At 39.1% G+C, this 14,174-nt stretch overlaps 1 protein-coding gene across 1 annotated transcript in view; it reads right to left on the bottom strand.

The window, feature by feature from the left end:
• KCNH5 (potassium voltage-gated channel subfamily H member 5) overlaps positions 1-14,174 on the bottom strand; it is a 283,707-nt gene that overhangs the window by 219,539 nt on the left and 49,994 nt on the right. The window contains 1 exon segment of the mRNA XM_044272468.1: positions 6,609-6,732. Coding sequence (XP_044128403.1) covers positions 6,609-6,732 — 124 coding nt within the window.

Here is a 14,174-nt window from a genome sequence, read left to right as displayed (position 1 = left end):
TCCCAACTTTTTTGGAATCCGGTTTGTAAACAAAAACGTAATTTTCCCCAAATAAAGTTAAAAAAAAGTTGGTAAAAAATAGGGGGGGGGGGAATACATATTAGGTATCGCCGCGTCCGCATCGACCAGCTCTATAAACATATCACATAACCTAACCCCAAACTGTGCTACATAAACAATTTTTTTGTCACCTTACATCACAAAAAGTACAACAACAAGCGATCAAAAAGGCGTATGCCCACCAAAATAGTACCAATCTAACCATCACCTCATCCCGCAAAAAAATCGCCTAAAAATTTAAAAACTTTAGCTCAGAAAATGGAGACACTAAAACATAATTTTTTTATAAAAGCTGTTATTGTGTAAAACTTACATAAATAAACAAAAGTATACATATTGGGTATCGCCGCATCCGTATCGACCGACTATATAAAAATATCACATGACCTAACCCCTCAGATGAACACAGTAAAAAAAATATTTGCTAAATAAACAATTTTTTGTTACCTTACATCACAAAAAGTGTAATAGCAAGCGATCAAAAAGTAATATGCACCCCAAAATAGTGCCAATCAAACCGTCATCTCATCCCGCAAAAAATGAGACCCTAGCAAAGATAATCTCCCAAAAACTGAAAAAACTGTGGCTCTCAGAATATGGAGACACTAAAACTTTTTTTTTTTTTTGTTTCAAAAATGATATTATTGTGTAAAACCTACATAAATAAAAAAAAGATACATATTAGGTATATCCACGTCCGTATCGACTGGCTCTATAAAAATATCACTTGACCTAACCCCTCAGATGAACACCGTAAAAAATTAAAACTGTGCTAAATAAACCATTTTTTGTCACCTTACATCACAAAAAGTGTAATAGCAAGCGATTAAAAAGTCACACGCGTCCCAAAAGAGTGCCAATCAAACCATCATCTCATCCATCAAAAATCATACCGTACCCAAGATAATCACCCAAAAACTGAAAAAACTATGGCTCTCAGACTATGGAAACACTAAAACGTGATTTTTTTGTTTCAAAAATGAAATCATTGTGTAAAACTTACATAAATTAAAAAAAAAGTATATATTTTAGGCATCTCCACGTCCGTGACAACCTGGTCTATAAAAATACCACATGATCTAACCTGTCAGATGAATGTTGTAAATAACAAAAAATAAAAACTGTGCCAAAACAGCTATTTCTTGTTACCTTGCCTCATAAAAAGTATAATATAGAGCAACCAAAAATCATATGTACCCTAAACTAGTACCAACAAAACTTCCACCCTATCCAGTAGTTTCTAAAATGGGGTCACTTTTTTGGAGTTTCTACTCTAGGGGTGAATCAGGGGGGCTTCAAATGGGACATGATGTAAAAAAAAAAACAGTCCAGCAAAATTTGCCTCCTTAAAACCGTATGGCATTCCTTTCCTTCTGTGCCCTGCCGTGTGCCCGTACAGCAGTTTACGACCACATATGGGGTGTTTTTTGTAAACTACAGAATCAGGGCCATAAATATTGATTTTTGTTTGGCTGTTAACTCTTGCTTTGTAACTGGAAAAAATGGATTAAAATGGAAAATTTGCCAAAAAATAGAAATTTTGAAATTTCATCTCTATTTGCCAGTAACTCTTGTGGAACACCTAAAGGGTTAACGACGTGTGTAAAATCAGTTTTGAATACCTTGAGGGGTGTGGTTTATTAGATAGGGTCACTTTTATGGAGTTTCTACTCTAGGGGTGCATCGTACAGCAGTTTATGACCACATATGAGGTGTTTCTGTAAACTACAGAATCAGGGACATAAATATTGAGTTTTGTTTGGCTGCTAACCCTTGCTTTGTAACTGTAAAAAAAATATTAAAATGGAAAATCTGCCAAAAAATTGAAATTTTGAAATTGTATCTCTATTTTCCATTATTTCTTGTGGAACACCTAAAGGGTAAACGACGTTGAATACCTTGAGGGGTGTAGTTTCTAGAATGGGGTCATTTTGGGTGGTTTCTATTATGTAAGCCTCACAAAGTGACTTCAGACCTGAACTGGTCCTTAAAAAGTTGGTTTTTGAAAATTTCTGAGAAATTTCAAGATTTACTTCTAAGCTTCTAAGCCTTGTAACGTCCCCCCAAAATAAAATGTCATTCCCAAAATGATCCTAACATGAAGTAGACATATATGGAATGTAAAGTACTTATTTTTGTAGGTATAACTATGTATTATAGAAGAAGAGAAATTGAAACTTGGAAGTTTGCAAATTTTTCAAAATTTTTGGCAAATTTGTTTTTTTTTATTTAAAAAAAAGTTGTTGTTTTTTTTACTCCATTTTACCAGTGTCGTGAAGTACAATATGTGACGAAAAAACAATCTCAGAATGGCCTGGATACTGCAAAAAAAAAAAAAGGCCACATTTAATAATGTGATTGCAGTTAGAACGTGGTGTAATATCCACTGAAATTTGGTACATTTCAGACTCAAAATGCCAGATCAAGTTTTAGACACATTTATGAAGCAAAAACAGAAAAAATTATCTTCCATTGCAGCTTGCACGATGAGGGAGTATGAAATTATATGATTTGCTCCATAATTTTGTCACAGAAACCTGTCACAAAGTAAGGCCGGGTTCACAACACTGTTTTGTTTTACGTTCTTCTGATCCTTCAGAAAAAAAAAAAAAAGGATCCTTTATTTTGAGCATCCGTTGCACCCATTTTCCATCTGTTTGGATCTATTTTTGCCTGTTTCATCAGAGATCCGTTATTTTAGACGGGAGAGAAAAAGTCCTGTATATAGGACTTTATCTCCCGTCTAAAATAACGGATCTCTGACGGAACTAACAAGACCGGAAAATGAGCACAGCAGATGCTCAAAATGAAGGGTCCGTTTTTATTTTTCTGTTCTTCTGATGGATCAGAAGAACGGAAAACAACATTTTTAACCTGGCCTTAACCAACCAGTAGTTGGTATAAAGCTAGACAAAAGTGTCTACCCCTGTACCACAGTTATCATATATCTTTAAACTACCTTTAAAGTACTAAAGTTTATGCTGCCTGTTATAGACAGGATTAGTAAATAGTTTGGACTCACATCCAAAATGAATTAAAGATAAAGGCTGCAACTGTCACTTTGTATATGGAAAATCTTCCCCCTCCCCACAGTCTATAGGGTGGGGCAGAGGAAGTAGAGTAACCCATGTCTTCAGCATCAGGACCTAGGAGACACTTTGGTCTGCATAGCTGCTGTATACACAATATGTCCAGACTATTTGAAAAATTGCTCAAAATTGCGCAAGATTGGTCAGACAAACTCTTTAATACATGTTCCAACTTCTTACAGAAGATAAACCAAGAAAATCCCATATACGCTGTGTTATTCTAACTTAACCTCGGGGAGTCTGTTCACTTTCAAACACAAGCTTGAAGAAAGTCCATTTGGTTTCTTAGTGTTGTTTTAAAGCAGTGCACATATTAAAAAGTCTTAAAGTGCCATATATTGATTGCTCCGCTCGCTCATAAGCAAGTTATCCTTGTTGGGAGGGAGAGTAAAAAGGGATAAAACACAGAGTCGGCTCCTAAAATAATTGTGTCTGACGGAAATCTCCACTGAAAACATAAAAGGCAATTTCGAGCATGAAGATCAAATTTGCCAGAAGTTGCTGCAGCAATTGGTTTCTATCCCCTACATGTAAAAGAAACAGCAGGGATAGATGAAGAGTCCTTGGCTTCAGTAACACTTTGTAGTCCAAGCCCAGATAACAACTTTAACCTCTTTAACCTTCTTGTCAAAGTCTTAAGGGCCGTTAACCAAATGGAATAGATGACAATTTGGTACTAAAGAACAATAACGGCTATTGATTTACAATGTCCTAAGCATCATCTCCTATCTGTATGCGCTGCCAGCTTTATATTATGCCATTATATATTTATGTAACAGGAAAAGAGTTGGCAACTAGAAGAACATTTGGAAACTATGTAAACCACTCCAGATATTTTACATTTTACTTAAAGGAAACCTATCACTGAAATAAATTGCCAAAAGTTCTGTGTTCCTCTTCTGTTCCTAGTCCATTCTGCTGCAGTGTTGAGTCTGGTGGGCTTTAGCTGGCCAGCTAAGACCTGTCCTAGGTTGCTAATATATATAGCTTGTGTATTTATACAGCTAGACCTGCCAAAACCCTAAATACAGTTCCTATGTTTGTGTGTTAAAGACAAAAGCAGCGTTATTTACAGTGACTTCATGTTTGGATGTCATATGACTGTTATATTTTGTGTTCACAGAAGCAGAAAAGATAGTATGCCTTTAAGATTCAATATATAATGTAAGGTAAGCTCAATGACACAGCAGAAACAACAGAAAGCATAGAGTTAAACTGTTGTTGCTGGGCAGGAGTCTTGACCAATCACAGCCAGCCTCACACACAGCAAGAGTTTTGACCAATCACAGCCAGCTTCACACACAGCCTGTGTGGGAAATCCCCCTAGCAGGAGCTGCTAGAATCATTACACCAGAGGAGAGGAGCTGAACAGACATTCACTCCACTAAGAGCTGTGTTTTATGGAAGCAAAAGGCCAAAATAGGTATTTAAAACAGTTATATAATGTTCCTACTGTTAATATAGTGATTAGAACTGTATACTGAATCAGTTATATGTGTGTTTACTTACAGTTCCACATACAATCATACAAACAACAAACAACTTGCAAACTGACTTCTCATACCAAATAGCAAATTGCAATCTGCAAACTGCTCAAAGCAATTGTATAGAGCAAACTACAAACCAAGTTGAGGAAAGTGAACTATTGGTTAACCTGATATATACCTCTCAGAGAGATCATAAAGTGCTTAAATAACTCAAAGTGAGAGTACAGATACTCAAGAGAGAAATATATCCACCATTTTATGTTGATTGACAAGATTGAACAGTTGAACCACCATCTTATGCATACCGCCATTTTGTGATATCTTTTCAACACGTGTTCTGTACATGGACTATCTGCTGCGGAGGCGGCAGTGTTATATATGAAGAAAAGTTGAAGTTAATAAAGAAGTTATTTCAAGCATTTGTGGTGTTCTTTAAACCTACTGTTTCCATAGAACGGCGCTAGAGGAACTACAGAGTAATAGACAGTCTGGTTAGACTAAAAGTCAGAGATATCAAAATTCTTCTAATGCCACAGAACAAAAGGCACTTCATAGTGCTGCGCCTGCCACGTGGGCTGAAGGACCACAAAACCCATGAAGCACAATCATATGTGGGGTTGGGAAGTTGCTCAGGACCTGGACAATAGACCAATTAATTGGTAGCTGTGACTGGAGAGGTCAGGACCCAATGAACAATTCCCCAGCCCAAAAGGTATTCCCCCACACGTGACAACAAAACTCTGATGCAGAATTTGTTGCAACTTTTCTGTGGATTTTATCCTAGGATGAAATTTGCAATTAAAATCCACAGGAAAAGTTGGCATCCTGCAGATTTAAAAACTTTGGTGAATTTCTATGTGTATTTTTTTAAGCAGCTCATAGTTGAGATTTTTTTTAAAATAACACCCACTTTGCTATTACTGCAATATGTAATACTGTATCTGACATGCACAAACATACCCTAAAATGGAAGTGCACACTGTACATTGTCAGTCATAGATTGAGGGGCTCATTATGAATCCCCCACTTTGGGCACCATGATAAGATTGTCCCACCCCTGTAGGTGCCTTTCTTATTTTTTGCCATAAACAGCTTATATAGCTAAGCACTAAATAGTCCAAGGTCAGGGCAGACAGCAAAGGTTCAATATGGAGGTCAGGCACGGTTCAAGTCAGGCAGCACTGGGTCAAAATCCAGAAAAGAAGCCGAAGTCAGTAAAAGAATACAACAGAATACAGCTCACTATTGCAGGAAACTAGCAAGCTAGGCAACTTATTATGAGAAAAGGAAAGGAGACAAGCTGGCAAACAGGCTGCAACCTGTGAGAAGGACAAAGCAAGCCCAGTGGCCAAGCCCGCCAGGAAGATGAGAGCAGGAAAATGTTGTAGCATATCCTAGTTATCTGCTCTTGATAGGAAAACTCCTTTAAATGCTAGCAACGTTACTTTAATGATAAAAAAAAAAATCACCTTGGACGCTCTTTTTGTTAGAAAAGCCAACTGTGATCAATTAGAATTTGTGGGGGAACCCAGCAGAAAGTGTTAAATTTTTCTGGAGCGCCACCACAGGGGGAGAAAGCATTGCATTTGTAGTTCAAATCAATGGGCTGTCTGGGTAATGCATGGTTGAGCTGTGTCTTCCAGAGATATACCATTTGTAGCCATTGGAAGACCACTTTGATACGAATGTCACCATTTTAAAGTATCCATAGATACTCAAAATCTGGACAATATTGTTGAAGTACAAAGTTATAGTACAAGAACAGAAATGATCATAAAATGACGTTATACATGATATAATCAATATAATTGTCTTGAGTTTCACTTAATTGTTCTATCACATTGATTCAAGAGTCGCCAAACTCATACAGAGCATCGACAGAGAAAACTGAATGCTGTCTGAGATCCAACGACATCTACTATGGTCAGATTTATATTAACAGGATAAAAAAGAAGCAAAATGTGACACAAACCTGCAAGTACTACTCTTCTGCATGATGTCAGCTCGGTGAAATCCAGAAAGTTTACAGAATCCGTCATTACTGTATACTACAGGCCAGTCCACAATCTGTGCATTTCCCAGTAAGAAGCTTGATTCTGAAAAGAGAATAAAATGTAAAATATTACATAGATAAATATGAGATAGATAGATAGATAGATAGATAGATAGATAGATAGATAGATAGATAGGAGACATAGATAGAGATGAGCAAATTGATCTTAACATTCGATTTGGGAGAATCAGAGTAAGAAGCTTGATTCTAAAAAGAGAATAAAATGTAAAATGATAGATAGAATATTATGTATATTACAAGTTTCATAGCTTTATTGACTGAAACAAAGAACAGTTAAGTTTTAGGAGAGGAAAAAAAACTTTAGTAGTAAGTAAGCCCACGTCGGTAATGTATGACTTCCAGGTTAGCAGGACACAATCACACACACACATACTCACAAACATACACACACACTCAAACACAGAAGCGCTTTGCCTTTTTCAAGCAATACCTTTGTTCTATATAAATCCTGCATTAAGTCCCACAAGCTAAAGCATTATAAAACATGAAACAAAAAAAAATCAAAGCATGTACCCATCAAACAGAATAAAAGGAGAACATAAAAGGACATATTCTAATTTTATTTCAAATAGAAAAAAATGTGATAGACTGAGAACTTGGGATTTAATCAGCCATTGAAAATGAGTCCAAAAGAAACCGCAAAAAAAAATAATTAAATTACAATGATAAAAAAACATATAAAGTAAAAAATAACTGACTTATTACTATAAGTAACTGCTCCTAATAATCTTCTCTGTCTAAAAGAAATCCCCCCAGAGCCTAATTACGAATGAAAAGCACTTTCAACCTTTGGATCCTATTCATCTCAGTGATGAGTGCATAGACAGCCATCTCTCCAGTAAAACTGGGACCCAGTTTGTCCAGGGCCAGGCAGTGAGCATTTGATATTTCTGAGGCTGGTCAGGATAGGTGGCTGTGTTGAGTCATTCTGAGTCCCGCTAAGCCAATCAGTGGCTAAGGCGGGACATCACTGCAGACAGTGATTGGCTGAGCAGAAAAGATGAGCGAATCAATTTTATAGATTCAAAATTCAATCTGAATATTTACAACGACTCAGATTCTATAGAATCATAGGTTGATTCGAATCAGGAGTATTTTTGCACTTTCGATTCGGGTTGAATCCATTTGGGTTCAAATAGATTTGGGCGACTGATTTAGTTGAATTGGATCCAAGTCAAATTTCAGGAAATTTGCTCATCACTACTGAATAGCATTCACAGCTGTTTTCTGTCAAGTCAGGACAGGATCAGGAAGAGGAGTTCATAGGGTACCTAGGGTAGCGGCGCTGAAGGGGGTTCAGGGAGTATACACTCTGTTATTTTTATAAACACATTTGCAGACTAAGATTTTTTTGTCTCCTTTAATCGGAAACATCCAGCTCTAGCCTATAGTTTAATGCTGATAAAAAAAAAAAAAAAGGCAAAATGCACAAAATGAGGTCTGCTCATATTAGGTACTAAGGTACACATGAAATCATGTTTGAAGTAGCCTGTTAAGCCAACGACATTAGTAAAGTGGATTTCACAAACGTCAGTGAGGCTGAGACTGAATTATCACTGTTTTCGGTAAGTGCTTCTCCTCTCATTTATTCGAATGAAGTTCATACCATAAAGGACACGTACCAAACCTCTGAGCCAAGAAAAGCAGAAATGACTAGAAGAAATACAGACACTCTCATGTTTTGTCCTGTCCCTAGATAATAGTGGCCACAGTAGGCTATCCCCACACTGGGGGCTACATAGTGCCTACACATCAGACAAGGGTATATAAAGTACTAAAAGAGCCCCATAGCAAAACTTAGTATGCTTACCCATTTTACCTGACTTTTGTGTTGGAAAAACTAGAACTGGTGCTTCATAGATACAGTATGCTGCTCATTCTAAACACCATGTGGTGGATTTGTGTCTGGAAGAGGAGATCACCCCTGGGCCCCAGACAGAGCTAAGCTCCAAGGGATCAGACTACACAAATAACTAGGAAACAGGCCGACATCAGGGCAAGCAGAGTTCATGCAAAGTCGAATACAGTCCAGAGGTCAGGGCAGGCAGTTCAGGGTCAGCACAGTAAACAGGCACGAGTCAGGCGGCAGAGAATCAGAATCCAGGAAACAAGTAGCAGTAGGTACACAGAAACTGTTATAGCTCTTTAATAAGGTCTAACAGAACCTGATGATCAGGCAAGGGGAGGAAAAAAGAGCCTAGCATATAAAGGAGAGCTATTAAGCTCATTAGTTGAGCAGGTGCTACAAAGTAAAACGACCGTGCTGCAGGGAAAAGTCTCTCCGATGCACACGAAGACGCCTTGCAGCCGGGGTGCGGTCTACAGCGTGAGACACAGGAGTCTGGAGGCTGGACAGAAACCACGGATAACGGAATGGCGGCAGGCACAGTGTGCCACCATGACAATTTGCACGCAATAGCAACTGCTATCATCTATCCACTTGGCTTATCTTTGGCAGTCCCATAGAGAATGAATGAAGCAGCTGTCACGTACGGGAGGAGTGTGTGCCGCCCTGAGCGCCACCCTCAAATCTGTCCCTGGCTACTTGCATGGTCCGCCCTAGGTGACGGTGTACAACTTGACGGCGGTCCCTAATCTGAGTACGTGCAGGGCCTTAAAGGTAAGAATACAATAAAGGAGAAAACAACAAACAAAGTGACAGGCAGGCACTGAGGGGTTAATCAAATATCAATGTCGATACAAGCCGAGGTCAGGAGCCAAGAGGAACAACAATACAAAAGGGGGAAAGCAAGATCATGTCAAACTCACGCCGGGGTCAAAGCCAAGAGGTCACGTCAAATACAGGAGGAAGCAAGAGCGAGGTCAAAATACGGAGCCGAGGTCAAAACACAACAAACTCTAACAGACGATATGCTGGTGAATGAAATAAGACCAATCACAGGCAACCTGTGGCCAGCACGCTGCCTGATTAAATAGCCCTGGCTTACAGCAGCAGCTTGCATGTGGGACCATTGCTCCATTTAAACTGGGAACTCAAAACCCCTGTTTTTGTGATTGGTAAAAGTCCCAGCGATCGGCCATTATCCCTAATCCTGTTGATTTGATGTTATCACTGGTTGACCCCCTTTAAGTGGACCATCAGGACAACCTTTCCTGTAACTGTGGACCTGCCGGTGATCAGGTAATCCTGTAGCTGCTATGTCAGTAGCCGAAAACTCCCCATTGACTTTTTGTCACAGCTGGGGAAGCTGGAGGTAACCACACATTCATTTGATATTACATGTTGCAAATTCAAATGCATGGCTATCCATGTGATAAATGGTTGTGCTCAAGAGCAGGAACTGCTCTTTGCCATGGTGGGATTTGTGCTCTTACTTTGCAATACTGTACTTATTTATCACTAATCTTGTCTTGGATTTTGGGGCTACTCGGCAATGCTTTCTGGACATGAAGGATAAAAACAGACTATACTGTAGAGGTAGTCACAGTTGCCAACATTTGCTGTTCAAAGGGGTTTTCCTAGACTCAAAAGGTCCTGCAAACGCATATTAATTACATATAGTGCACATGTAGAAGAAAGTCTGTAATATACAGTACCTATCATTCCTAAGTTCTGTGAATCGTGTCTTGAGGACCCGATCTGTGACAATCTTCTTCTGAAAATCCTGCTTTCAGCAACATCACCTTTGCCAGGTATCCAGCATGAGTTACAGACGGGACATCACCTTCTGGTGATGGGGTCTGAACTACCCCTCTCCCAGGCGCATGCGCACATGAGATGGATTCAGGACAGAGTTTAGGCATACACCAGGGAAGTGGATTAGTTCTTGCCCCATCCACAGTTGAAGTGAAGCCCCGTCCATAGCCCAGGACAGAAAGCTAGTAAAGGACATGACGTTGTCAGAAGCTGGATTTTTAGAAGATGAGTGTCATGTGATGGTGGCCACACGTGTCTGATCCATGCAACTTTGGGAAAGAAAGTATATTACCAACTTTATTTTACAGTGGCTTTAGGTTAAATAAGGAGGGGAACACTGGCATAAAGCATGCTCCAAGGGTGGATGCAATCATGCAACTAATGAGACTTGTAGTAATGCAAAAAAATTTGTTCTTTCACTGTTGACCCTTATTTCCAAATCCATCCATTTTCATTGGTGTAAAACATTAAACTACGATAAACTTTTGGAGGTTGATTTATAGTTAGATTCTCTTGTGAGGCAGCTTTAGTAGCAATCTGCTATGTGGTAGCACACTAATGAGCCACCGTAGAGCACAGGACTGTTTTCATACCCGTATTATTGATCTGAGACATGATGCAATATAACGTCATCCCATTAAAATATTGTAAACAAGATGCCATGACATATACACAGCATGGATAAGAAAGTCAGTCAAGACCATGGGTAAGAGCCCTTCTAATGGGTCAAGAGCAAAGGGATGGTATCATTTGTTGTTGAACCGTTTGATATACAGTAGATATTGTTGTATTTCTAGTTTAGATGTTATCATCTAGTCGTATGGTCAAGTCCAGAAGCAAGATCCACCTGTTATTCTGGAGTTATTCTCAATAGTCGGACTGCTGGAAGAATTTGGTGTTATTTTAAAAGTAAAATTTTAATGAAAAAAAGTTGCAGATTTGTACAGGCGTAAGAGCTCAGGCACACTGCAGAGTCATATTTACGGAGCCAAGGAGACAGAGTCTTTACAGTTCGTATTATGATGCCATAGGATGTCTGAAAGGTACTTAACTGTTTGCTAAGACAGCATCTCTCCTGCTCATGAATATAGAGGCTGTCAGGATATCACCAGTATTAATAATTATGGGATCTGATTACCCTAATTATAGTCACTGTTGCCCACTGAAACGGTTTCCTTTCAGCCATCAAAACACTTCCAAGCACGCCTTTACTCCCACCCTCCTTCACTCATCTAATCTTCCTAATCATCTCTTTTTGACACCTTCTTGACACCAACTGGAAAATTAGATGTCACTTATGTTATATAATTTACAATAGAAACCGATTGTGCCAGGTCACAGAAAAAAATGCTATTTGCAACCTCTCTTTACTCTAATGTATAGATTGGTCCATTAATCCAGGATTTTCCCTTTATAGCCCCTTTAAAGGTGTTGTCCGAGATTTAGATGAGGTTCCAGATTGATGAGGGTCCTTATCCTGGCACCTCTGCCGATCAGCATCGGTGAGCTCTGCTGCCTTTTCCTAGGTCAATGATGTTACATTCATTGGTCATATGGTCTATGTGCAGTTCATTGCTCAAGTGAACGGGGCTGAGCTGCAATACCAAGCAAAGCAAAGCCCCCATCCAATGGACTGAGCTGGGTAACACTTGGCTCCAATGGCACACATGACCTATAAGTTTACAGACGAGTACCGAAAGAGCAGTTCTGGGTCTGGAACAGATAGGTGGAGAATGGGGCTGAGCGTGATACCAAGCACAGCCACTATACAATGTACAGCGCTGTGTTTGGTAATCTGCAAAGAGGCCTAGGTGCTCATCAAAGCCCCACTACCTTCTCAAAATTAATTGGGGTAAGGGGGGTGCCAGATATTGGACCTCTGACAATCTGATCCTGAGGATAGATCATCAATATCTACATCTCGGAAAAAAAACCTTTAAGGCATAAATGGATACAAAGCATCATGCAACTCAAAATCGGTACAAAATTAGTGATGCAAAGTGTTCAACAAAGATACTCAACACCTTATGTAGATATTCCTTGTAGAGAGGATATGATAGAAACTTTTAAATACATAAAGGGAATTAACAAGGTAAAAGAGGAGAGAATATTTAAAAGAAGAAAAACTGCTACAAGAGGACATAGTTTTAAAGTTAGAGGGGCAAAGGTTTAAAAGTAATATCAGGAAGTATTACTTTACTGAGAGAGTAGTGGATGCATGGAATAGCCTTCCTGCAGAAGTGGTAGCTGCAAATACAGTGGAGGAGTCTAAGCATGCATGGGATAGGCATAAGGCCATCCTTCATATAAGATAGGGCCAGGGGCTATCCATAGTATTCAGTATATTGGGCAGACTAGATGGGCCAAATGGCTCTTATCTGCCGACACATTCTATGTTTCTATGTTTTAAAGGTAGTACTGGGTATATAATTTTGTTGTTTTTTAAAAAAAAGGGGTTTAAAAAGCTTTAATCACCTCCGCTGCTAAAGTTCCAATGCCAGTCAGGTCCCCACTGCTCTCCACTTTCTGCCCACGCTCAACATGGTGGAAATGCCAGGATATGCTGACTTAACCTGTCAATGGCTGAGGTGGGTCACAGCTATGGCCAATGATCGAGACAGGACAGGAAGTGGAGAGCATCAGGGACTGGACAGCGTCAGAATCGCAGCAGCTACAGTGAGGAATCAGTGGAGATGAGTAAGGCTTTTTTTTGCCATTTTTAACCTTTTCTGACTTTCTTTGGACAAAATGGAAGACTCCTTTAAACATGAGAATTTTCCTTTAAATGTCCCAGAGATACATCTGTGAATATTTCCCTACAGATTTCCCCCCATTTCCCCACTTGATTTCTCAGAAGTCGATATGTGCTTGTACCTACATGTATATTGGAGATTCTCTGAGTAACAGACAGCATTAAATGCCCTTTAAAAAACCCAGAATTAATTATTTATTTGTCTTGCAAGTATAATACTCGTCCTAACTGCAGACTGAAAATGAAACATCCTGCCAAGAAATAGAAGGCAGGCTCCGTTCCCAACACAAATTTAAAATCAGCAGAAAGTGCATTGCAGTGCAATTATAAAGATTGATTTGCAGCTCCTATTAGTATCAGCAAAGCTTCATGATATGTATCATTGTCCTTCCCCATTATCGGAATGCAAATGCATATTCATGAGTCTCCCTGTGACAGCCCCCTCTACCTACATTATGATTACATAGGATTTTGGTACACAGGCTGACATTTCTGAAAGCTGAGTATAGAAAAACAAGTATAAAATGGGATGGAGCTTAAAAAATTCCAATAGTCACGACCATGGCATTCCTGGGGTCAGTCTCTGTTTATTCCATTTTTATGAAAGTTCTACTTGTTACAATCAATATTAATAATAATAACATTCAAACTGAGGAAATAAAATAACTAAACAAAATTATAAAATGAATGTTTGTAACAAAAAAAGATTAATGTGTTCATTTAAGGATTATATAATGATCTGAGTTCAGTTGAAGAGAACTACAAGGAGTTCAATCCTGCAACTGTAAAATGTAAAGAGGTTTGATCCAAAATACATTTGCTGTGACCCCCACCAATCACAAAACAAAACTCAGAGTCCCCCGTTCCTCCACACCATTGTACTTGGCTGTTGGTATCAGCCCCATAGACTGGCAGGAGTGGCAACGCACATGCTTGACTACTGCTCCTTTCAAACTCATCCTCACCACAGCCATATGGAGCCTCCATTCTAGTAAGTGTTGGTACCCCAAGCAGTGGAGGTCCCAGTAATTATACATTTTTCACCTATTCTGTG

Source organism: Bufo gargarizans, chromosome 11 (assembly GCF_014858855.1).
Source record: "Bufo gargarizans isolate SCDJY-AF-19 chromosome 11, ASM1485885v1, whole genome shotgun sequence".
Taxonomy (NCBI): Eukaryota; Metazoa; Chordata; class Amphibia; order Anura; family Bufonidae; genus Bufo; species Bufo gargarizans.
Note: the sequence above shows the minus strand (reverse complement) of the source record. Positions and strands in the feature narration are given on the sequence as shown.